The sequence below is a fragment of the Lutra lutra genome, chromosome 11 (assembly GCF_902655055.1).
Source record: "Lutra lutra chromosome 11, mLutLut1.2, whole genome shotgun sequence".
Taxonomy (NCBI): domain Eukaryota; kingdom Metazoa; phylum Chordata; class Mammalia; order Carnivora; family Mustelidae; genus Lutra; species Lutra lutra.
In genome coordinates this window covers 83,414,774-83,441,847 of record NC_062288.1, presented here as the reverse complement: position 1 = coordinate 83,441,847, position 27,074 = coordinate 83,414,774, and the positions used below count along the sequence as shown (strand labels likewise).

Genomic DNA, 27,074 nt, shown 5'->3' with positions numbered 1-27,074 from the left:
TAGTGAAAACATGCTTGATTAGCACTTCCTTAGCCTCGCTGCATTTATTTTTGTGATTGTGAACTTTATGTGATCTCAGCCTCAGGTAAGAACTTGTTCCATCAATTATGATGTTGACGTGAACTAAAATGGAATGAGTCTGATTGCCAGTCCTATTCCTCCTGAGGAAGAGCTTTATAATTTGCTTATTTAACATTCAAAATCTAAATAATTACCTAAAAATCTGTTTCATTCTGAATTGGATTTATGTGGTGAAATACATACATGTTTAGCATTTTTTCATATTTTTCTTCTTATGGTTATGCACTCCAGAATTCCCCTGAAAAAATAGGACATCACATTTGAATTTTAGAACAGAGATTTATTCTATCACATCTTTCCAAAAAAAAACCCAAACTTGGATTTAAGTTTACATTCTCAGAAAATGAAAGTATGAGTATGAATTTGACTTAGAATATTTTGTTATTCATATCTTTCTAATAATCTTACAGTAGTAAGTTTTACTTTATAGTGAGTTGGTACCAGAACAATTAAATGTATATTTCCTTCTTTGAGTCTTTTAAAGTTTTTAAAGTTTTAAAGTTTTAAAGTCTTTGAGTTTTTAAACATCTTCATTTGTACCCTTTGGTTGAAGTCAGAGCATAAATATGTATTAGCAATACACATATTTACAAATATTCTATGTTCCTCATATTTTACTATGTTCGCTTCTAGAGTCTAAAAGTATTATTTGTTTTAAAGGGGCACACGGGTGTCTCAGTCAGTTAGGGGTCCGACTCTCAATTTCAGCGCAGGTCATGATCGCAGGATCTTGAGATCGAGCCCCACATCATGCTCTGCACCTGGTGTGGAGTCTGCTTGAGATTCTTTCTCTCTGCTCCTCTCTCTCTTCCTCTCCCCATCTCTAAATAAATACTAGAAAATTAAAACTATTATTTGTTTTTAAGTGGAAAATATTCATTTTCAAAGCACAACTAGTTACAATTATTTGCCTGGTTTTGCTTATCAAATCAGACCCAAAGAATTGAGGTCTTTAAGGTTGTAAAAAAATATTTTTTTGTCTTTTGCGGGATAGATAATTTATGTGTTCTTTCATTTTTCATACTGTGTATCTTTGTTAGTCGAAACACACATTTAAGTTGAATTCCACCTGAAGTTATTATTAGAATTTTTCCATTTTTGGTTTTCTGCTAAATACTATAAGACTAGTGGTTTTATGGATTAAAACTGCTGCTGCATTATTATTCCTGTGATCACTGAATTCCTACTACATGGTTTAAAAAATACGTAACATTGTAAAAATGGAATATCATAAAAATACTGATTATAGGATTTAATTTTTAAAATCATTTTAGCAAAATGATTTATTTTGATATACTATTAATTTGTCTTAATTTGTCTTAACAGCTTCCTCTACTAAGACAACATATATCAGCTACAGCAATCATTCAATCTGAAACAGGGAAATGGTACAATATGAAGAAATCTGGTATGTGATCTTAAACAATAAACATGACACCGCCAAAACTCACTCCTGGAGATCTCTGTAGACTACAATCAATCAAATCAATAGTCAATCTTGTAAGGAACACAAAGTAGCCATGAGCCAAAAGTATCAATGACAGAGTGAAAAGAAAAACCATTTTATACAGTACAACCAATGAGTGTCCAGCTAAAGTATTGCTTACTCATAAGCAGTTAAAAAAAAAAATCACAAAAGGAAAACTAATGTTAGCTTGTGAAAAAAAAATGCTGTTGAAATAAACCATGTCTGATGTTATTCTTGTAAGTATTTTTCTGTGATTGTGAGAACTCCCATTCCTGTCCCACCTTGTTCAACTTGTATAAGACAATGAATCTGTTTCTTGTAATGGCTGACCGGACTGAAGCCCTGGGTTGTGCTAAAAATAAATGCAATGGTTGACGCATGCAATTTTTTATACAAATAATTTATTTCTAATAATAAAGGAATGTTTTGCAAATGTTGAGAGTTGTTTCGTTCCAGTTTTAAAGCCAAGGAATACTCATTCCAGTTGGCACTTTTGCTGTAAACTCCTGATGATTTCCCTAAGGATTGTGTCTTTGTACATTCATGTGTGTATGAAGAAGACTGTCTTTTATTCCTCTATGATAAAGCATTATTTGTGTAAGATTCTGTGAGTATTTCAAAATTTATGTGGTAACTTTTCATAGTAATTGCTTTTTTAATGAAGAATCAAGCAAGAGCTTGAGGTAAATTGCTTCAAGTATTCTAATTAACAAATGATGAGTTAAACGTTACTATGGAGAATGTAATATGAAAATCACCGTCAAAAGTATATGGAAGGGTCACTGAAATTCTCCATGTTCTAAGTCAAAACTTTCACACAGTGAAATATTTCAAGGTATGTGCTATTAACCTTTGCTTACCTGGGCCTGGTATCCATTGAAATCAGTGAAGTAATGGGCCTTACCCAGTACATTCCTCAAAGCACAGAATTAGCATATCTATTCCCTTGGCATCTCTAAAGAAACCACAGTTCAGATACATGTCAATGCTTTCTTATTTTCCAAATGAAAACATTCAGTTGGTTCATAGCACAGTATCATTAAAGAGAGAAAAACAGGAAGCCTATGTCATGCTAATAAACCATGCTAGGATGGATAAAGGAGCCTGTTAAAGGCTTCCAAATCTGTTACCATTTTTGTCAGGGGCTCCTCAATGCTACACAATCCCAGACATCCATCAAGTCAATGGGTCTCTACAATCATTTTGTTAGTAAATGTTCTCTCTGCTGAGTGAGCTTGGATGGCTCATTGCACTCCTTATAGATATAAAGAACTATCCATGCTCCGTAACTTCAACCCAGATATTGACAGTCACCTTATTTAATAGAGAGTTGAAGGAGCACAGCCCAGGCTCCTGCACCGTGGAGTAACATTTCCTAGATACTTCCAGAGACAGAAAGCTGCATACAGAAGGAAATGTGTACTTACTGGTCTTCTCTGGAGTTTCTCCTATTAGTACTGGATGTTATTTAAATCAAGGAGTGAGGGCATTATTTTCAAAATTTCAAATAATCTGTGTTACTGATAAATACAATCCTGTAATCAGGATTCTCAACCCACTTCTAGGTGTGCCTTTCTAGATAAAACATAGCTTAAAATAAACTCATAGCTGCACATTTAGTATATTTTATTGTGCCATGTATCTGAGAATTGATAGCCATACCAAGAAAAGTAATTATAATTGTATATTACTAATTTTTAAGTTGACAGTTTTCTTTGTATTGGAGATTATTAATGGCCTTTACATATTTTTAATTTAATTTTAATTAGTAAGTATCCGTATGTTTGGTTGAGAAAAATGCTTGAATTTTAAACAGCCTGGGTTTCATTTGAAGAGCAAAATTCAAGTATGTTTTCACTTACTAATTGACTCTGATCAGGGTAAGTGGATGCAACAGGGTGATTATGATAGCAGAGCCTACTCTTAGGCCAAGGTGGGTTTTTATTCTTTTTTAAAGGCTTTAGGAAGAAAAATAAATTAAACATAACTCATGACATTTCAAAATTGTTCTTCCTATTACAAACTTACCAATGGGTTATTTTTTTTCTAAGTACTTTTTATAAATAATTGATACTTGTTTGGTGTTCTACAACATCTTACATAACTCATAATAGACTGAATAATAGTTCTTGTAGATTTGCATATCCCAATCTCCCTTTCTAACGCTCTCTGGGGTGGGAGTATGCAGGGGGGGGGGGGGGTCTTTCTTCTTGATGAAAATGATCACCTGCCCCAGACAGTGGGAAGATTAATTCCCACAACCTATTACAGTTGGAGCTGGGGAATTCTGACCTCCGCTGTGCTTTTTTTTCCTCAGGGATTTTGCTGAGGGCTCAGGAGGTAGTCATAGAGGCTGGGACAATGTAGGGAGGCATCCAGTAAGGAGAAGGATTTACCATGTGCTAGTAGTGGTTCACAAGTCCTATGCTTTAAAATCAACTGCCTGTGTACTATAGATAAGCAAATGCAAAGTTGCATGGGAAAAAAAAATATAGTATTCTATTCTTTAGAATCGACCTTGTGTTTTATTCTGGCCAAGAAACATCACATCTAATCTCACCATGCCAGAAGGAATGCTAAAAATGTAGCCCAAGGTAATATTTAGCAAATGTCACTAGTAGACAGTGAACAATATATTAGTGTGACCTTGGGCCAAATCTGACCTCAATTTAAAAAAAAATTAGCTTATACTAGTTAATATTTAAAAGTATCTAAATCAATGATGGCTGATCTGTCACAAACTAATTTTCTTCATCAGAACAACTACTCATAAATTTAAACCTGAAGGAGACCATTATGAACATGAACTGGAACTAAATGGCTAACTTAATTTTTGGAGTTTTAAAGAAATTTTTTACCAAAAATAATTGGCTTTTCACATGAACAGGGTTTTACTTTCTTGATTTAAATTAAACACCATATTATAGGAAATCTCACTGGGAAGAGAAGTTTGTATCATTTATATTTTCTTCCCTTTTTGACTCTAGATTCTCTATTATTTACTGATGACAATGGAAAAAGAATACCAGCAGTTTTCAAAATTATATTAACCAACACTGATATTTATTTCATCAGCAAGTGGGAGAAACAGCATTCTCAAACTCTATCATGCAGACTTACCAATTTTTCTTATTTCACTTATTTAATTTCCTTTAATGTCAGTATTTTCATCCACCTTCTGGAATAAAATTGCTAAAAACAACAATAAAGTCGCATGAAAGGATAGCAAGAAATAACACCAAATTGTAGAATATGCTAATCACATATAATCATCTTTACAAATGTTTCTTTTGTTTTTATGATGGTTTCCCTTAATGAAGATGTGAATAATGAAGAAAAACTTGACCATAACTAGAAGAAAAAATTTCCTTAAGAAGAAATTGTGTCTGCGAATGCTCAGAAACTGGCTGTCATTGTTGGGAAGTGTCACATTAAAGACACAGTAGCAAATGCAGAGCAATAATTGTTTTAAAAATGTAATTTCTGTGACTATTCTATTTAAGTTTTTTCCTCTTTAAAACTTTTTGCAGCATAACCTTTAATGATGGCGTTACCTTTTGTTGCCATTATTTCTCATTTAATTTAATGCTCCAATAGGACATTCAGAATATTTTTCTCTCTTTTGAAGTTAGTATAAAGTCTTGTATCAGATTTTGATTTACACATCTGCTTCCAGAGTGATAAGGACAGAGAAAAAAACTGATCTATAGAATATTTTTTCTACTTGCCTACTGTTTAAGTAACTTAGAGCTAACTTTGAAAAATAACTTGTTACAGAGTTATCATGGCCAAGTATGGACTGGGACCTAAAAAAAAACAGGATTTGACTATGTTATGACGTGGATGGGAGACAAGGTGATGTGGTTATAAAAACACAACAGGGAAGACAAATGATAGATGTAATATTTCAGTTTTTGAAGTAAGCGTAAAATTACTTACCAATAACTTAGGTCCCGTTAGGTAAGTTCACTACAACACAGATTGGTGTTTGAGAGCTAATGAATTCTTGGAGTATTAAAGTATAATTTCAAAAGTTAAAAATATAACTGTCATACAGAGGTAGAACAAAAAAGGATTTATTTGACTCATTAGTTAATGAGGTAACCAATAAGATGTTAAAATTAGTCCAAAGAGCATTTGAGAAGTCAGTTATACACACACACACACACACACACACACACAGATAAGTTAGAAGGCTAGATATAAAACCAGTTTAGTGTCTTATAGTACAATAAACATTTAGGTTTTCTGTTTCACTGGATAGATGCTATTTGAATCTACACAATAAAAATCAACAAATGGACACCTGCACCTCAGAGCTATGAAGTAAGCACACTGAGAGAAATTCAGTGCCGTACTGAAAGTATTAGCATCCTTTGCCCATTTCTAAGTTTTAAGATTATTTCTCTGATGAGTGATATTTCACTTTTTACTTCCCCTAGTTCCAAACATTACATTACCAGTATTTGAATTATAAAGATCACACACACATACCTAAAATCGTATTAAGATAATACAAATTAATAGTAATGAAAGGGCTCTAGAATGAGGCTGTGTTTTAATTATTCTTTCCTATCATTACTCTTAACTCTGGAGACACAGTAATTCAGAGGCTAGACTGAATAAAGGGATATGGAGGATAAAGGTGAATAATTGTGTGGTGCCTTCAGCTAACAGTTCCCTATCTGATGGTTCCACAAATAATTTGTGACTGTGACTTCTTCCTTTTGCCCCGTAGGCACTGTCATCTCTAGCCTGTATTTTTTCTCCCTTTCTGTAGTATATTACCCTAAAAGACGAAATGTGCTTTGCAAGAGTACTTCTGAAGATGACAAATCAAGGATAATTGACCATATCTCCATGCCTACCTCCTAACTGTTACTAGCTAATAAACCTGGCCTTATCCCCCAACAAAGCCTCTTTGAGGATCCATGGGCATCTCCCAGGCAGGAGAAGCAAGACTGAAGTCTTCTCCATCAAAGAGTGAGAGAGCAGAGGGGGCAGATGTGATTAACAGAGTTCTGCTTTTCCACAAATAGCCTAGAATTTAAGAGCCCCAATCTACAGCTCACCTCTGTCTGGCACTCTAGGTTCTGCAGAGGGCATTAATGGTGGGTGTAAGGTCATAGGACTCTCTCCATATGGAACCCATTTTCTGAAGGTAGTACTAAAAGCATCAGATCTTAGTGGTCCCTGTTATGGATCATTACTCATTTCCTAGAAAAAGGAAGAAGAGGCAGGCTGTAGGAGGCAAAATTATAAAATAGATGAAATGTGGTTTATGGATTTTTCTGTTTTTCAGGGTTTTTTCCTCATAATGTTCTTGAACTTCTTTATACCTCTTGAAAATGTCACCCAGCTGAATAATATCCTCATACACATTCTAGGTACTCAGAGATTCACTTTTCTCACTTTACATTTTTGGACTCACTAATATTTTCCTGTGCTCCAAGGCCTCAATCCCAAATTACTTTTCTACATCAATGTTTTTCTACCCCCTAAACACACAGATATCAAAGGGGCATACTGATGGCCCCTAGGGAAGCTACTGCAGCTGGATTTTAAGGAATAACCATATAATTAAGATCATTTAGTCATTTATTTTATTTAGAAACTATTTGTGGAGGATCTGCTATGTAGTAGATGTTGTAGGGTCTGAGAACAGAACAGTGAACTGAACCAAACCAAACACAACAAAACCTAAACCCCAAAGAACAATAAAAACTGCAACCCAACTCTGATGCTTATGGCATTTATATTTCTGTGGGAGAGATAAGTAGTAAACAATATAAATATAAGGTTAAATATATACATATAGGATGACTTAGGTAGTAATAAATGTTGAAAAACCAATGAAATCCAAGAAGGTGGATGGGAAATAGGTTAGCAAGTAGCTTTTGTAGAGTGCAGAGTTGAAATTTAGGGCAAGTGGCTACGGACAGTGACATGGATGAAAGGCCTGAAGAAAGGGAGAGATGGATATAAGCAGTGTCCTCAGGAAGAAAATTCTGGGCAGAGGGAACAAGGAGGAGATCCTAAGGCAAAAGCATGTCTAGACCAGGGCAAGGTGAAGGATGTAGGGTGGGATACAGGGCAAGATCTCATGGAGCCTTGCAGGTCACTCAAAAAACTGTTAACTTTATACTGAGTGAAAGGAGAGCATCACGGAGTTTTGAGTGAAGGAGTGACATAATGGGTCCTAATTTTAATCCAGTCAATGGCAGAAGCACAGACACCAGCTATAAGACTTTTGGATGATCTAGGGTAGAGATGCTCGTGAATTGGATGGAGCAGAGTTGTAGAGGTGGTGAACAGTGCTTAAACTCTATGTAGATTTTGACAGAGAGCTTGTGAATTTCCTGATGGATTCGATGTGCATCAAGAGAGAAAGATCATTCCAGGGCTTCTGACCGGAGTCACTGGAAGGGTGGTGCTGTTATATACTAGACAGGGGAGACCGAGAAGAATGAGTTGAGGGAAATATCGTTCATATAAAGTATGAAAGTCTGATAGCTCTTCCCACTCAGACTCCTCAATTTGCCTTTTTAAATATACATGGGTCATTCATTAGAACAACTCTAGAAATCCTGGGATAAATTTGAAGACAAGAACTACTACGAGAATGAGCATTTGTTCCTGCTGAGATATTTTCAGCAGGGTCTCTGATCTTCTCCTGATGTCACCAAACTCTCTTCTCTCAACTCGCCTTCCCAGGCTAAATCTGGAGCCGAGTTTTTTCTTCTTCCTAGCTTCTCTCTATAGCACTTTTATATCCCAGGTTTTTTGTGGTAATTTTCAAATGTGTTTGATTAGTGTTGTAGCTGGCTTTCACATTGTGTTGCTTTCTCCAAGGAATGGACTGTAAGCCTTTGGGTCAGCTTCGAAACCTCTAACTTTCTCTTTTCTTGGCTTCTGGGTATTTAAAAGTGAATGGTGCTCCTCAGAATCCACCACAGGAAAATTATCCTTTACACCCAATCTTTTATCCCAATCAAGACTCTTTCATTGTCTGGGAAGGTCTACCACCTTCTCGAGAAGCATAATTACCTGTCTGGAGCATAGAGGAAGGAAATCAGGGGAGAGTGGCTGAAATCATAAACAGGAAGGACTGCAGGAGTAGACTACTTTAGTCATGTTATCTTATAGTATACAAGCTTCCTCTCTCTCAAGGGCTTGCCTTCTATTTTCATTCATTGTTTCTTTCTTTTCCTTCCTTCCTTCCTTCCTTCCAATAAGAACAATGTGCAAAGTCAAAATTCATGGGTAGAGATACAAAACCTTACTAGCTAGGAGGGACGATAATTACCTCATAATGAGAATTACAATAATTATAATAATTGTTATTATAATAGGTAAGATTATGAGGTTCCCATTTTATGTCCTACAGCTTGCTAAGTGCTACACCGGAGTAAATCCTGCAACAGCCTTGTGGCATGGCCATTATTATTACCCCTGTTTTAAAAATGACAGAATGGAGACAAAGGTTGATTAGCTCACTTTCTGGAGATCAAAGAGCACAGAGGTGTGGAGCTTTGCACAGGGCTGAGGTATCAGAATGTGTTGGCTGAGAGTTAAGACAAAACGTTGTGGAGGTCAGCTGAGAAAATCAGGCCCAAGTCTGTGAAAGAAGTTCCTGGAACCCTCTGATTTGATTTCTGATATCAATGTGCTGTGCATGACCACCTGTTCCAGGAGAGCTACTCAACCTTCTTAGCTCTGGGAAATATATTTAGAGGGAGGGATAGTCTTTGGATAAATTCAAGTTAATGCCAACATTTTAAAAATTTAATTATGACTTCTCATTTTCATCAAGTTGCTTCTAATGTGCAGTTTCTAAAGTTACCCATGCACCTCACAAAACCAGCTATGCAATGTCGGGCTCTTTCTTCATGGTTCGTGATTGATCTCATTTAAAAATTTCAAACACTATATAAGAAATCAGAAAAAAGAAATGACAAGACTACTTGAGGGACTTATTTACGACTTAGGGCTAAGTTCAGATATCAACCTAGTTTTACAGTTTGCTATATATAAAGTAATCTTATTCAGGAGTTCATTCAAATCATTTGCAAATGTGTTCTTATTATACCCTCAGGACGGCAAGCCGTGATTGTTTCTTTCACGCAGACGTAGTTTCTTAGGTAACTGCTGTGTGAACTCCTTCCTAGGATACGGACATTATCATAATGTCTTCCAGCTAGAAAGATCAGGGCTGACGATTGTTAAAGCTCAGTGTCAAATCATCCACCAGTAAGTGAGCCAAGGATAGAACCTTACGATCCACAATGGGATTTAATACCACCTCTCTTAGACCACACCCAGCCAGCTCTCATCATTGGTCTTCAACACCATTGTTAGCTCATAGCTGTGTCCTGGACCCACAACCTTAGTATTATTAGCAGAAGGTGTCTAGATTCTTGAAGTCTATTTGAGTGGAAACTTATGACAAAACAAAAAGACAAAGATCTGGCTGCTTCCTTCTGGCTGGTCCAGATCTTCCAGGTCAGAAGGAAGAGGGAAGGGGTTTGCATTCTCAGCTGGCAATTACCTGTGCCAGTGCTGTACTGGATTCAGTCATCAGTTTGGGGAAAAGGTTTTTTAGGTGTTCTCAGGTTGTAACAGTATGAGTCCATCCAGTCCTCCCCCACCTATCCCCTCGCATGACTTTCTCTCACTTCAACATGTGTGAGGATTTTTCAGAAGCAAAAACTAGACCTGGTTTGAGTTATGTAAAATGGAAGTTTCAAATTTGAAAATCATTATACCTATTTATGCATTGTAGCTGGGTTTTGAGAACATGTGTCTTCTATCAGCAGGGATCTGAGATGTGAAATAGATCTTTCCTGGATCCGTGGGGCTGCTGGATGGGTACAATAGCCCATAGTGGCTCTATGGTGTAGGTCAGTGAACCAGAACACAGAAGGGTTTATGTGACAAGCCTTAACCGTTATGAAGAAGCTATAATAGCCTATTGTTGCAAAAACCTCACTTTTCAGAGTGTACCTAAATACCTATTTACACAGTAGGGATTTTTAACTAACAGCAACAGCTGTCCTGCTTTGAGGAGGGTTTTTTCTTTCTTTTTTTTTTTAACTAGTAACCAATAAGAAAATAATTTGGCTGCTTCAACATTTAAGAATTTGTTTGCTTCAACATTTAATTTCTAAGTATATTGACTGCACAGTATTCAAATATAATTACCATATTTATGGGTCTCATTCTGCCTACAGAATATAATAGTGGCATATTTAATATGAATAATAAAGAGAAAATGTCTTCTTAGTATATTCCTTATTGCTGTCAGCTTTAGAAATTCACAAGTGTGTTACAATATATTTTAACTTAATTTTAACCATTAATACATAATAATGATGCCTTTCAATCATTATATGTTCTGAGGTTAACATTAAAATCCAGGAGGAAATGACTCATGCTGAATTAAGCTAAATAAATATTTAAAATCACTCGGAACACGCAAGGATGACAAAATTCACCCATAGCGTGGAACTGAAATATTTAGTGGAGGTATTTTGTTTAGAGGTTGTGCACATGTCACTAGCATTCCTATATGCTGAAAAAAAATTTTTTTTAGCTTTTAATGGATGGATAAAACCCATTTATTATTGGAGAGACTACATATACTTCTTTTTAATGAAAAATTTAGCAGTAAATATGCAGAGTATATGTTCTAAAATTGTATGATGTTTAAGGCTGAATTTAAGTATGGGATAGTTGGAATAAGGTATGGTTCCTCGACAGACAAAGCTGGCTGGCATCATATACTGAAGCATAAAAATACGAGTCAAAGAAGAGTGTACACCGTGTATCAGTAAATGGTGAGGATTTTCTAAATGAAAATATATAAAGCCCATATAATTATTTGTGGTTGTGTCATTTAACAGCCTAGGCAAGAAACAGCAAGGAGCTCCGTTCTCATATTTCTACCACATACATACCTTATAATTTCACCATGCTGAGCACCATCAAAGGACCATTTCAGAACTAAGCCTTTTTAAAATAATGAATCTCTAAGTCTAAAATTAGCTCAAAATAAAAGTTTTTAAAAATCCATAAATCTGCCTCACCTCTCTTCTTTGTTTAGTACCCACTAGCTCCAGAAGTTTCCTTTGAGGGGAAAGCGGGGCACCGATATTTCAGAAACCCAATTAAATGACAACATTTTATGGATGGCTTTGATTGGATGTTTCTTCAAGAGTGGGCAGAACACCACTGCACCAGGGTCAACAGGGAGGTGGTTTAAAATGTAGATTGTGAATTTCAGGGTATGGGGTTTGAGAATCTGTGTTTTTAATGCGTACCTCTGAGTGTCCTGTGCTCAGTAAGTTTGAGAACCACTGGACTGGATGAGTTGGAGGAACTCTATCCCATAAATGGCCCATGGTACACAATGCTTTCATAAGTGTCAAATTTTATTATTTTTTTAGCCCAACTTCTATAAGTTCTTTGTACTACACTATGATCACTTAAAAGTGTACAAAAGTTTTAACTGACTGAAATTATAGTAGACTTTTTTAATGGCCATGACCATTTATGGTTCCTATATGACATGAGGACTCTATCTTGGCTTTTTCCTTGATCTAAATGAAAAGTCCTTGCCATATAGTAGTGATTTACTTTTCTCTATTTAATAAATTCTAGGAACAGCTTCTCAGTCTGGCAAGTTAGAGAAGACTTCCGGCTAACCTTACTGTATACCCCCTCCCACTCCCAATCAGTAGAATCACATTGAAACACTCACATGAATAATAGGGGTCATCCTCCCATCAATAGTTTGATCTTGTATCCCAAACAATGAGCAAAAATTAAATATTGTTTATCATGGTTTGTGTTCCTAGGGAGTAAATATGGCATGCCAAATCTGTTCAATTCTAACTATTGGCTATAACAGTGATATACAGTGAGTCCACTTTATGGAAATTACAAATTATTCTTTAAAATTCTAAAAATGTTGACCTGTGTGCAAATCTAGGTTTAATATATCCTCTCTCTTCTTTGTCCACATTATTGCCTCATGCTACTAAACTTTTTTCAATGGTATATGGAATGCATTTTTGCACAAATAAAAAAAAAGCCGTGTGTACTCATGCTGTGTTTTTTCCACCACTTTGCCTCCCTGTGACACAGGATAAAAGTTATTTAGACAACAGAAACCCTCTCTATTGAGAATTCAGACCTCAGTATCTCAGTTCAACCTCATTTGAACAAGTTAGGTAATTGTGTGTGTTTCAGCATACCACTGTCTTTCTTTTCTCAAAAACACCAAGAGTTACTTTTTCATTTGGGTGATTATAATGCATAACTCACTCTTTGGAGACGGTGGAATCTCACTCAGCATTAAAATAAGCATGATGTTCAGAACATGAGAGGAAGAGTTTCAAATGCATACAAATACACAAATCTATAGGTTTATATTTGGGGCCATATAGAGAGTGACTCACAAGTATAATCAGATGAACATGAATTGAAATCATTATACTGTAAGGAATTTGGGGGAAAGAAATAACCAAGTGTGTTAAGTTAGAAGAGTATACCTGTAAGTAAAAGGCAAGAAGACTGACCTCAGATACACAGACTGGCCTTAGAAAAAGGAGTGAATCTGGTTAAGTTACCAAGAGAGATTTAAAGTTCCTTGCTGCATGTAACAAAATTTTGGATGGAAGCTATTGACCATCCCTAAGAAAATATGCAAGAATTTTCTTGCTTTATATCATAAATTATGACTAGATGACCCCTTAGATTATTTTAGCAATTACAAAAACTATCTATAAGGTGCCAATCACCCTGCCAAAAGCTACAAAGAGCACAGAGGAAGAAAGACATCTGTGTTCTCAATGGTGATGGGTGTTAGAGGAGAAATATTTCAACTCTAAGAATCTCTGATTTGGGTGTCTCTTTTGAGATTCATCAAGCAGTTATCGATATGACATTAAGTAAGATAAAACAAGGATTAAAATTTGTCAACTCTAACTAATCTGGAACCAAATCATCTGAGACATCAGAAAAGTCCCCTCTTTTCTAACAAGTGATTCTGACCAAAGTGATCAGCATGTTGAGTATGGAAGATTGGAAGGTGTTTCTGAAGAACAATTAAACAGCTAATCCTATATCAGCCTGAAGGGGGTCGTCTTCAGGTATATATGTGTATCATTCACCAATAAATAAAAATAGACATTGTAAAAATTCAAATAGGAGCACATTAGAATTATCAGAAGTTCTCATTGGTTTGTGTTTTAACAGCAAACCATATAAATTACCTTAAATAGTTTTCTGACAATCAGCCTAGTGTAAGTTTCAGGTTTCTGGAAAAGGTCACCTTCAAATGACTAGCTATTTTTGTTTTTTTCTTTGATTTTCATTTTTGTAAGTCCATCTGCCATTTCTGAACAAAGCATCATGAAATGGTTTTGAACATGTCATGTGACTTTCAGTAGATAGATACCACTAATCCATGGTGACCCAGGAAACAGAAAGCTAAAGGAAGCTCTACCCTAGTCCCATTCTCCTGCCCTAAATCTCCTGTGGATGCCGTAGGAGGAACCCAAAGGAGCTTCTCGATAGTTTCCATGTGGGTTAGTCTACAAGCCACAGAACAGAGTGTATACAGATTTCTACAGAGGCAAATGGAATAAATCAGGCACACATGCTCAGTAAGTACAAGGCTCTCTTCTGTGTATTTGGGGTACAATGATAAAGGGAACTATTTCTGCCTTCAGCAACTCAGACAAGGGAGCAGTTAACTCCAGAGTGCTGGGATGGGCATTATGTTAAAAGTGAGCATGAGGAACTCTGGATACAAATAGGAGGTACCTAACCTACAGTTTCTTCTTCCTCCTATAGACTATTAGTATTTGCATACAGCCATACCTGTCATAAAGATAGTACAGCATAAAGATGAAATGCACAGCATATCAGAATTTTTAAGTACCATCAATGCCTTTACAAAGCTCCAAATCTGGGAAGAGCTTTCTGAATATAACTGATTATTTATAAAAAAAGAAAAATATAAGTTAAACTTCTTATAAGTTGATATTTAATATGTCATGCCTACATTTACTTTGAAAAAAAATCATAAAATGAGGGAGAATGAAAAATGTTTTGCTATTCTACGAGTCAAGTATAAGTTATGATGAATTTGCCAGAAAGAAAGTTCCATTCTCTTTTAGGATGGGAGATGACGAGACATCCATTTCATATAGCAGAATTTTGTGTTTGTTTTATTTCTAGATCTTAGATCCCTGACCCCAGATACACAAAGCCTCCGGATTCTGTGAGACCACAAAACAATCATTTAGCCTTTAGGCCTTGACTGCTTCATCTGTAAAATGGAAGTAATAAGACTTTCCATTTCCTTCAGAAGACCTCAATTTTGATAACTAATAAACTAATAAAACGTTTTGAGCTCCTTGGAGATCAGCCACTAGCTGGGATAAAGGGGGTTATTATAACAGCATTCTTTGAGCTCTTGGCACTATGGCAGCCCAAACCAAAATATATCACATCCTGTTGAAAGTGCCCTTGGAGAGGAAGAGTGCAATTATCCAAGGTTAAAGTTGATCACAGAGTGTCTGTGAACAGCTGGACTTTTATAAAAGTGTGTGTTTGGAGCCCTGAGAGATGTGGACTATTTACAAAAGTGCTCTCACAGAAAAGGGGAGCATAATACACTCTTCCTGTCCCTAAAGCTTTTGAATGTGTGGTAGGGTCAGAAAGCTAACATTCTTTTTCCCTTGCAGCATCAACCACCAGCAATGCTGTCACTATGAAGTGAGAGGATGAACCTAGAATTTTCTCTTGGGGGGGGGGGGGGGGGTATCATGAATATCACCTTGTTTAAATAGAAGCAGCCGATGTAGAAACAAAACAGGTTGTGTCAGGCAACTGCATTGCAAACTCAACTATGCCAGTATGTGTGATATTAAATAAATCTCAGTCCCTCATATATGGAATGAGACCTACTAAATCAGACCATCTAGAAGCACGGCACAGGTTGCTGTGTTTTAAGAAAGCCTCCCAGGGGACTGATGAGCAGCCCATTTTCAAAGGAGCTCTACCGGAGTAGGTGACTACCAAGCTCTCAAAGTTAATTCTTTGTTTAGAAAACCATCTTAGGCAACCTTATATCGTTCTCCACAACCTCTTAAGACCTCCAATTCAACCTCATCAACTCCTCCACACCATGGAAGCAAGTTTGCTTTGTGTAGGCCTACCACTGGCCCAGCAACCACCATTTACAGCTCTACCTCTCCCTGAGGTGTGGAAAAAATGGCGATGTCATGAGGACAGTTCTGTTTTCCCATCTCCTCTGGGCACAGTGACACAGGTGTGGTTGACTTGCTTCTGTCTTAGCCAATACTCCCGAGTCTAAAATATAGCTCAGGAAATGAAAAGTTATAGGCTCACCAGGGGAGAGTAGAGTTTATAAAAAATGGCAACATAGAAAGAAGAGAATAAAAAATAGAAGCAATATTTGGTCCTGTTCTTGGGGTTTTGGATTATTTTAAAGGTTACTCAAAGATTGTGTTTAAGGCTACATTTGGTTAGGAGACTCAGAAATGCTGGCTGTTGCCCTCAGCCACAACTGCTCTTCTAAGAGTTCCCTGGGAACACACACACACACACACACACACCCCAGAGCTGGCAAAGGAGCTGAGACAACTTGTCTTTATCTGCTGGTCTTTGGACCCTAAATCCCAAAGCAACATCTAAAGCAATTGTTTTCAAAGTAGGGTCCTCAGGCTAACATAGTAAGAATCATCAGGAAACCTACTAGAAATGCAAATTCTCAGACCCCACCCAAACCTACAGAGTTCCAGAAGCTGGAATGGGGGCCATACCTTCTGTAGTTTAACAAGCCCTCCGGGTGATTCTGCTGTGCTGTTCAAGTTTAACAACCACTGACTTAAAGGAATACAAAAACTAATGGCCACTGGGTCTTCCCTCCCTGCTTTCTCCACAGTCTATCCCACGTCTTTGGTTTTTCATTCCGAATGGAGGAAGAAGCAGATCCAACGTTAGAAGATCAGGAATAGGAGAGTAAAAGAAAGCATTCGCTGGCCTCAGAGGGCTATTGGTTTGGGATACTTGCCCAAAGACCTTGCAGACTGTCCAAAACCCCGGGGCGATAGCCGTTGGATTGACAAAAAAAGTGCTCGGGATGGAGACAAAGAAGTCCCTGATAACCTAAAAGGCAGATTCACCATCGCTCTTAGTGCAATGGCCTTTTTGAAATTCTCTTTACATTTATTTTACTGTCTAATGTTGTTCGCACTTATAACAAAACATGAGTGAAACACCACAATCTTTAAGAGTGTGGGACTTCTAAATATCTCCCTCTTGTCCTAGAATAGAGGTGAGAAGGAGGAAAGGAGAGAGACTGCCCTCAGGGGATTGTGAGGTCTCGCCAGCAGGTGCTCTCCCTTTCGGGCATCAGGCATCTCTTGCCTCCTTACCATTCAAGTTCTGCGGATATTCACAACCACTATCCTTGCGCTCCACATTCACTGGCCAGTGCTTTAATCTGTACTCTCAGCCCAGAGTAACACTCCATTTCACTGGGTGGGCAGGGTCAGACCCGGAACGGGTTTCTCCTGCTGCGGGAGGGAGCGGTATTCAGAGAAGGTCTCGGGCTCCCCCTAGAGGTGGGCACCTCTTACGTCCTCAGAACGGCAATTTTCGCAGTCTGCAAGCCCTTCTCACCAGCCCTGCCCTGGAGACGAAAGCAAAGTCCAACGCGCCCTCGTGAATTGCTCCAAGTAATATAATTTGTGACATTGCCAGGCCAACGTTACTTCCGAGCCATAGAGGCGGGTGGCTATTCACTTTTAAATGAATTAAAATAAAAAACTCAGTTCCTCAGTTGTAGTGGCCACCTTGCAAGGGCTCAGGAGCCACGTGCAGCCGGCGGGCGCGGCACCGCATCGCGCGGCTGGAACCGCATCCTGCCGCGGGAGGGTCTGCGGCGGGGTGCGGCGGTGGGCTAATGCGGGCCGCGGTAAGCCCCACGGCAGGCAAGCGACTGGGCAACGCACAGATGCCAGCTACTGTATTCGGGCACAGAACGAAGGCTCCTGGCTTGAAGGTCCATTAGAGGGTATAGGTATCCTGCATCCTGGGCCAAAGGTGTTTGGCCTTTGGCCATACGATCAGTTAAGGCTCCTGCTGAACTGTCTCTCAGCGCTGCGCGGTTCCGCCTCCTCATGTGCCGCAGAGCCTCCGACCCTTCCCCATCCACCCCACTTCCTACCGGACGCTTCCTAGCCCTCTTCACCTTGCACTCGGAGACCCTGCTCACAGGCAAACTGGAGTGAACACAAGTGGGTCATCACAGCCTCCGATTCCTATCTGCCTCGAGCTTACTGTACTTGTTATACTTCTGTGTTCTCCTGCCCATTGTATGGATTCACTTTGGAAAAAGCAGGAGCCGTTTGTCCCACAGGAAGGGAAGGTCAGCGGATCGTCCACGTTTCTGTCCAGCCCTTCCCTCGGATGAGCACGGGGCAGGGCAGTAGACCAAGTAAGGGAGTTCATTTTATAAGTAGAATAGTAAGTGAAAATTGTTTAACAAATACCAGCGGCTTCCGCAGTAGCCTCCCCTCTCCCCCGCTTTGCTTGTCTGGCTTGAAGGCCTTTATGAGCTCTGCCGTCCAGTCCAATTTAAGTGATCTACTCCTGAAATAAGATGATTGCAGAGCATTATGCAGGCCTGTATTTCTGAATTTATTTATCAGCAGCTTTGTTGCTGAGAAGATTGAAGAGCAGCATTCCCTGTAAATATTAACTGTTTTGGGGAAAAAATGAATCTATAACCGTATAAGGAGTGGCTATAAAATTATAAAACTGAATTCCCAACTCACACATCCAATCAATCTCATTAACTTTGAGCTACATTTCGTAAATCCACACATATTCACCATGTCAGATTTATGTTCCTCTCCATTCATACAGAGTACAATATAACTTTACAGGAATATGTCAGAAAAAAATTAAAATGTTTTGATCATTTACGTAACAGTAATTGGCTACAGTTTTTAGATACAATGGGTCTAATTTTGTCCATAAACCTTGAGTAAAGGCAGGCACAAACACAGTAAGTCTCCCTCAAATTGAACTAATTGGGAGACAAGGTAATCAAATCTGGGAGAAAATCAGAATTATAGGATACTTTGAGAATGCAATCTTGTTACACTCAGAGAAATAGTAAGAAGGAGGACAATAAAACTAATGACTCACAAGAGAGTTCTGGGTCCTGGCTGGCCTCGTTCCCTTCGCAGATTTTACTTCAGAATGAGTAGAGGAGTGTTTGATGAGCTAGGAGGCAGAGGGCTAACCCAGCTGACCATTCAGGATCTTTCCAGATCCCGACCTATGATTCCAGGGTCTGCATGTAGCAGTGTTTATATAAAATGAATTCATGTGGGGCGCCTGGGTGGCTCAGTGGGTTAGGTCGCTGCCTTCGGCTCAGGTTATGATCTCAGGGTCCTGGGATTGAGCCCCTCTGCTCAGCAGGGAGCCTGCTTCCTCCTCTCTCTCTCTGCCTGCCTCTCTGCCTGCTTGTGATCTCTCTCTGTCAAATAAATAAATAAAATCTTTAAAAAAAAATGAATTCATGTGATAAAGCAGTTAAATATTGTTTTTCCAAACAGGTTAGCCGTATTTTCTATAATGTCCTTTAAGTTTTGCTTTTTGAAAGAGAGCAAATATAGAGATACACAAAGACCAGGTCAGATCATAACATTTCACATTCGTGGAATCTGAATGAATTCCATTCTGCTCTGCCGATGTCTCCAGGGTGCATGCTTGAGAGAGAAGGCGCGATTGCGATTGAGACCCGGCTCTGCCTTGAGGGACTGTTTTACAACCTCTTTCACCTCGAGTGAGGAGCTGCAAACCTCTCTTCTCTGAGGGTCTTTCCTTCCCCAACCTCTGTTGCTACATGCACAGGTGCAGTTTCCTTGCGATCTGTGCACAGGTGACATTAATCCAAAGGAATGTAGGGATTACAGTCCATTTCTTACTGAATTGAATTGTTATTTCTTCAAACCTAAGAGACACCAAAATTCTTTGTTTTGCTTTCTATCACTGAAGTGACTGAAAATTTTTCTGGTAATTTTTTTTTTTTTTTTTTTTTTTTTTTTTTTGAGTGAGAGAGAGGGAGAGGAGAGCATGAGCTGGCAGTGGGGGTGGGGGGTGAGAAGGAGGCAGAAGGAGAAGGAGAGAGAGAATCTCAGGCAGGCTCCAGGCCCAGGGAGGAGCCGGATGCAGGGCTTGACCCCACAACCCTGAGCTCATGACCTAAGCTGAAGTCAAGAGTTAGATGACTAACCAACTGAGCCATTCAGGCGTCCCTGGTAATGAGGACTTTTATACCTAACCTGAAATCTTTTAATTACACACCTCAGGAAAACAACACTCAAAAATTCTGTAATATTCTCAATTCCAATTGCCCTGCTATTGACATGCTGAGGTATTTTGTGGCAAGAACAAGATAGGAAGCCAAAGACCATTCGGCAGGCACGTTGGTGAAAGGGAATGCTCGTATGTATGCCTTTCCTGCAAAAATCTGAATGACGGGTGATCTGATGGAACCTGTCATACTTGTATAATGTTAAGTTCCTCCAATGTTAGTGGGAGGTGGAGTTCTTATGTTGCCCAGTATCATGGGAGTACTTGTATCAAACGCCAGAAAGGAGAAAAGCAGCATCTAGACTAATTTCTAGATTCAACTGACTTCCCTGGAGCTTACAGACCTTATTATTATTTTCTCTTGTTCCATGTAATAAAACAGGGAAGGGAGTAGAAATGATGCTGTAAACATTAAGATTGGTAAAGATATATACTCAGTGGATATCCTGGAAGTGACCAGGTGACCATTTTCATTTTGAGGAAAAAGAAGAGAAAATAAATTCATTTTAGACAACAATGGAAAGCATACCCACTGTCTAGTAAGCATTCTGTTTTCATGTGTCACTCAGTTGCCAGATTTTGGAGAAGACTGGATCCAATCCACAAAGGGGCTGTCTCCTCTATTTCAACTGCTGGTCTGAAGATAAACTAGTTATCTTCAGTCATCAGTCAAAAAAATGCAGTTAGTGTACATGTATTTAGAGTCAGAAAACAATGCTCAAAATGCAGGGCAGTATTTCTCATGATATTATGGCATTTTATCTGGCATTCATCAATTCAGGATGCGTCAGTGTGTCTTGTTTACATGGCCGCAAAATTTTGGAACCCTCACTTAAAAACAATGTCAGGTGACCAACAGTACAACGTTTTAATTCAGAAGGTTCCAAGAAGCTTTAACTTCAATATGCCTGGTCTCTTCCTGGTAGTTACTTTGTTTTACTAGTTTCTCTTCTCCAGTGTGCTTGTCAACTTTGTAGCAGCTCTGACCCACACTTGGTCAAGGTTTATGTTCATCTGCCTCACTAAAGGAAGTAGGCCAGACTGAAACATGGGGAAGAAAAAAAAAGGAACAGCAACATGACTTTGGGGATGAACAAATACCCTATTGATATTCAGCTACAGCTTCTGAAAATGCTCACAGGATGTTTGGAAATTGCATTTCTAAATGTTATGGGCTTCGGGTCTTTCAACCATGTAATGAATATATATTTTTTCTCCATTTATTTATTATTGGTAGAAATTGAGTGATGGACTTTTCCACTGACGTCCCATCCATGTTTATTTTTCCATTGCTCCAGTCAGCATTGTTATCTGACAATGCAAAACAAGTTACGTTTGAGTTGATACACAGAGGCAATCCTTCTTTCAAAGAATTTTCATCTGTCACCATCATCTTCACTAAAATGCAGAACAGGGAATGACAGAATGATTGGTTTTTATCTACCTTTTGGTATATTTTTCTTTGAATGGCAGCCCCAGAGAACACAATTCTCAAGATAAAATAACAAAACTGTGATTATTTCAAATGGCAGGGTCTAATGGAGGATTATAAATTAATGCCTAAAGTGCCAAATACTTGGGACCAGTAGCTTGAAATTGTGTTCTGGAGATTGTGGAATGACTGCTTTTCAGAATCTCTTTCTTCATTTAAGAAAATGAACTGTTTCTTGAAAATGGCAAATGACCAAAAAAGGAAACAAACAAACACAAAAACACTGCACAAAATAGCAAGATGAAAATAAATTCAAGGAAAATGGACTATATATTTCTCTTCACATTAGTAGCACTTAACAACAGTACTTGTCAAAGGGATGCACCTTTGTTTTCTAAAAGGGAAAGAGAATTGTCAAAGCCTATTTTTGTTTTACTTCTCAAATGACACAAATTCAAACATAATTGCCTAAAGTTGATAAATTTAAAATATCATGAGGTCTGTTGTAACAGAAGGCCCATTATAACACAGAGTAGTTACAGATCATGAAGAACTGTACAACAGACACTAAAAAAATTTGAGGTTCAGCTACTCAGAAATGATGAACTCACTGAGCAAGACACCTGTTCTTTGGGTTTGGGTTGAACTGAGCAAAGGCAGCAGGAGACCAGGCCAAAGATGATCAAAATGACTCAAGTATTTTGGTTAAAATTTCTCTTTGGCCATCACTTAAATCAGAACAATAACAATATTTGCAAACCTAAAAGAGAATATTGCCATGCAAAATCATCTTAATGTTTAAATGGAGCAGTGGGTTACCTGACCTTTTTCCTTGTAAGTGGGTTTCTAAATTAAAGAAGCAGCTAAAATGTTGAAGATGTCTCTGTCTCTATAACTTATAAAATCTGACCTAATGATGTTAACCACAGGTATCAACTTATTTCCTGTTGATCTACAACAGGAAAATATGTAGGGAGATTGGTGTGATTGTTTTAAGACTACATTATCTGCTTTCAGTGAAAATATTTTGGCAATCTGAATGAGCCTTAAATCACAGACTCCACTGATGTCCCAACTTTCTGCTCCCTGCCAAAATAAAACATCTTGGAACCACTAGTGATGCCAACACTGTCAATATTGACTGTGTCAAAACAGAGGGCTGTCCAATTTCCTAGCCATCTCTGAGCTGTGGATGCAGGCAATCTAGATGGGGTAGGCATAAAAAAAAAATTCTTGGATCAAAAGTACCTGAATTCATGAATTGGATTATTGTGGATTCAACAGATTCTGTTTCCCTTAGGTAGTGAAAGGCAAAACATTCTATTGCTTTTGGGAATAGTAATAGGATTCTTTGAGCTATTAGTGGAGAAATGGCTGTAAAAACTATGAATGAATGATTAGGAGGTAGTTTATGTGTTGGCTGGCATATCACTAAGATCAAAAAAGCTAAATAGGAAGGAGGAGTAAAGATGGCGGAGAAGTAGCAGGCTGAGACTACTTCAGGTAGCGGGAGATCAGCTAGATAGCTTATCTAAAGATTGCAAACACCTACAAATCCAATGAGAGATTGAAGACAAGAAGAACAGCAATTCTAGAAACAGAAAATCGACCACTTTCTGAAAGGTAGGACCAGCAGAGAAGTGAAACCAAAGCGACAGGAAGATAGACAGCGGGGGGAGGGGCCGGCTCCCGGCAAGCGGCGGAACAACGGAGCACAAAATCAGGACTTTAAAAGTCTGTTCCGCTGAGGGACATCGCTCCAGAGGCTAAACCAGGGTGAAGCCCACGCAGCGCCAGCGTGGCCCTAGGTCCCGCAGGGTCACAGAAGGATCAGGGGGTGTCTGAGTGTCGCAGAGCTCTCAGGTATTAGAACGGGGAAGCCGGCTGCAGAGAAAGAGCCAAGGAGTGAGCTCTAAGCTCGGGGTTACCTTGAACTGGTCACAGGCTCGGTCAGCTCAGAGCGCGGCCAGAGGCCAGGGAGACAGGAGTGATTGGGCTCTTTTCTCTGATGGCTCACTGAGGAGTGGGGCCCCCAGCTCTTGGCTCCTCTGGGCTGGAGATTGGGAGGCCGCCATTTTCATTCCCATCCTCCGGAACTCTACAGAAAGTGTTCAGGAGACAAAAGCCCCCGAAAGCGAACCCAAGTGGATTACTTAGCCCAGTCCCTGGTAAGGGCGGTGCAATTCCGCCTGGGGCAAAGACACTTGAGAATCACTACAACAGGCCCCTCCTCCAGAAGATCAACAAGAAATCCAGCCAAGACCAAGTTCACCTACCAAGGAGAGCAGCAGAATTCCAGTGGAGGAGAAAGTAAAGCACGGAACTCATGGCTTTCTCCCCATGATTCTTTAGTCTTGCGGTTAATTTAATTTTTTTATTTAATTTTTTTTCTTTTCTTCTGCTAATTTTTTTAACTTTCACCCTTTCTTTTTTAATGTTTTTTAACTATTTTATCTAATATATATATTTTTCTCTTTTTTATATTTTTTCTTTATTTGTTTTCTTTTTTCTAAACTTCTTTTTATCCCCTTTCTCCCCCCCATGATTTGGGGTCTCTTCTGATTTGGTTAAAGCGCATTTTCCTGGGGTCTTTGCCACCCTTTTAGTATTTTATTTACTCCTTCACATACTCTTATCTGGACAAAATGACAAGACGGAAAAACTCACCACAAAATAAAGAACAAGAGGCAGTACCGAAGGCTAGGGACCTAGTCAATACAGACATTGATAATATGTCAGATCTAGAGTTCAGAATGATGATTCTCAAGGTTCTAGCCGGGCTCAAAAAAGGCTTAGAAGATATTAGAGAAACCCTCTCTGGAGAGATAAAAGCCCTTTCTGGAGAAATAAAAGAACTAAAATCTAACCAAGTTGAAATAAAAAAAGCTATTAATGAGGTGCAATCAAAAATGGAGGCTCTCACTGCTAGGGTAAATGAGGCAGAAGAAAGAATTAGTGATATAGAAGACCAAATGACAGAGAATAAAGAAGCTGAGCAAAAGAGGGACAAACAGCTACTGGACCACAAGGGGAGATTCGAGAGATAAGTGACACCATAAGATGAAATAACATTAGAATAATTGGGATTCCAGAAGAAGAAGAAAGAGAGAGGAGAGCAGAAGGTATATTGAAGAGAATTATTGGAGAGAATTTCCCTAATATGGCAAAGGGAACAAGGATCAAAATCCAGGAGGTTCAGAGAACCCCCCTCAAAATCAACAAACATAGGTCCACACCCCGTCACCTAATAGTAAAATTTACAAGTCTTAGTGGCAAAGAGAAGATCCTGAAAGCAGCCCGGGAAAAGAAGTCTGTAACATACAATGGTAAAAATATTAGATTAGCAGCAGACTTATCCACAGAGACCTGGCAGGCCAGAAAGAGCTGGCATGATATATTCAGAGCTCTAAATGAGAAAAATATGCAGCCAAGAATTCTATATCCAGCTAGGCTATCATTGAAAATAGAAGGAGGGATAAAAAGCTTCTAGGACAAACAAAAAGTGAAAGAATTTGCAAACACCAAACCAGCTCTACAGGAAATATTGAAAGGGGTCCTCTAAGCAAAGAGAGACCCTAAAAGTAGTAGATCAGAAAGGAACAGAGACAATATACAGTAACAGTCACCTTACAGGCAATACAATGGCACTAAATTCATATCTCTCAATAGTTACCCTGAATGTTCATGGGCTAAATGCCCCAATCAAAAGACACAGGGTATCAGAATGGACAAAGAAACAAAACCCATCAATATGTTGCCTACAAGAAACTCATTTTAGACCTCCAGATTTAAAGTGAGGGGGTGGAAAACAATTTACCATGCTAATGGATATCAGAATAAAGCTGGGGTGGTAATTCTTATATCAGATCAATTAGATTTTAAGCCAAAGACTATAATAAGAGATGAGGAAGGACACTATATCATACTCAAAGGAACTGTCCAACAAGAAGATCTAACAATTTTAAATATCTAGGCCCCTAACATGGGAGCAGCCAACTATATAAAGCAATTAATAACAAAATCAAAGAAACACATCAACAAGAATACAATAACAGTAGGGGACTTTAACACTCCCCTCACTGAAATGGACAGATCATCCAAGCAAAAGATCAACAAGGAAATAAAGGCCTTAAATGACACACTGGAACAGATGGACATCATAGATATATTCAGAACATTTCATCCCGAAGCAACAGAATACACATTCTTCTCTAGTGCACATGGAACATTCTCCAGAATAGATCACATCCTGTGTCCTAAATCAGGTCTCAAACAGTATCAAAAGACTGGGATCATTTCCTGCACATTTTTAGAACACAATGATCTGAAGCTAGAACTCAATCACAAGAGGAAATTTGGAAAGAACACAAATACACGGAGACTAAACAGCATCCTTCTAAAGAATGAATGGGTCAACCAGGAAATTAAAGAAGAATTGAAAAAATTCATGGAAACAAATGATAATGAAAACACAATGGTTGAAAATCTGTGGGACACAACAAAGGCAGTCCTGAGAGGAAAATATATAGTGGTACAAGCCTTTTTCAAGAAACAAGAAAGGTCTCAGGTACACAACCTAACCCTACACCTAAAGGAGCTGGAGAAAGAACAAGAAAGAAAGCCTAAACCCAGCAGGGGAAGAGAAATCATAACGATCAGTGCAGAAATCAATGAAATAGAAACCAAAAAAACAATAGAACAAATCAAGGAAACTAGGAGCTGGTTCTTTGAAAGAATTAATAAGATTGATAAGCCCCTGGCCAGACTTATCAAAAAAAAAAAAAAAAAAAAAGAGAGAGAGAAAGGACCCAAATAAATAAAATCATGAATGAAAGAGGAGAGATCACAACGAACACCAAAGAAACACAAACAATTATAAGAACATACTATGAATATCCAAAAAAAAAAAAAAAAAAAAAAAAAAAGAACATACTATGAGCAACTCTACGCCAACAAATTTGACAATCTGGAAGAAATGGATGCATTCCTAGAGACATATAAACTACCACAACTGAACCAGGAAGAAATAGAAAGCCTCAACAGACCCATAAGCAGTAAGGAGATTGAAACAGTCATCAAAAATCTCCAAACAAACAAAAGCCCAGGGCCAGATGGCTTCCCGGGGGAATTCTACCAAACATTTAAAGAAGAACTAATTCCTATTCTCCTGAAACTGTTCCAAAAAATAGAAATGGAAGGAAAACTTTCAAACTCATTTTATGAGGCCAGCATCACCTTGATCCCAAAACCAGACAAGGATCCCATCAAAAAAGAGAACTACAGACCAATATCCTTGATGAACACAGATGCAAAAATTCTCGCCAAAATACTAGCCAATAGGATTCAACAGTACATTAAATGGATTATTCACCACGACCAAGTGGGATTTATTCCAGGGCTGCAAGGCTGGTTCAACATCCGCAAATCAATCAATGTGATACAACACATTAATAAAAGAAAGAACAAGAACCATATGATACTCTCCATAGATGCTGAAAAAGCATTTGACAAAGTACAGCATCCCTTCCTGATCAAAACTCTTCAAAATGTAAGGATAGAGGGCACATACCTCAATATTATCAAAGCCATCTATGAAAAACCCACCGCAAATATCATTCTCAATGGAGAAAAACTGAAAGCTTTTCTGCTAAGGTCAGGAACACGGCAGGG

General features: G+C 38.5%; 1 protein-coding gene and 1 long non-coding RNA gene across 5 annotated transcripts in view; one reads left to right on the top strand and one right to left on the bottom strand.

Annotated features, from left to right (window-relative positions):
• GRM8 (glutamate metabotropic receptor 8) overlaps positions 1-2,266 on the top strand; it is a 768,517-nt gene extending 766,251 nt beyond the window's left edge. For all 4 annotated transcript variants that reach the window (XM_047695832.1, XM_047695830.1, XM_047695831.1 and 1 more), the window contains exon 11: positions 1,408-2,266. In XM_047695832.1, the coding sequence (XP_047551788.1) occupies positions 1,408-1,457 (50 nt within the window). In that variant the 3' untranslated portion in view covers positions 1,458-2,266. The remainder of the gene's footprint in view (positions 1-1,407) is intronic.
• LOC125081286 (uncharacterized) lies at positions 191-23,351 on the bottom strand. Its single transcript, XR_007121631.1, has 4 exons — positions 23,333-23,351; positions 4,670-4,741; positions 2,410-2,504; positions 191-319 (listed from the first exon to the last, which is right to left on the bottom strand). It is a non-coding gene; the product is annotated as an uncharacterized LOC125081286 (long non-coding RNA).
• Between the last annotated feature and the right edge of the window lie 3,723 nt (positions 23,352-27,074).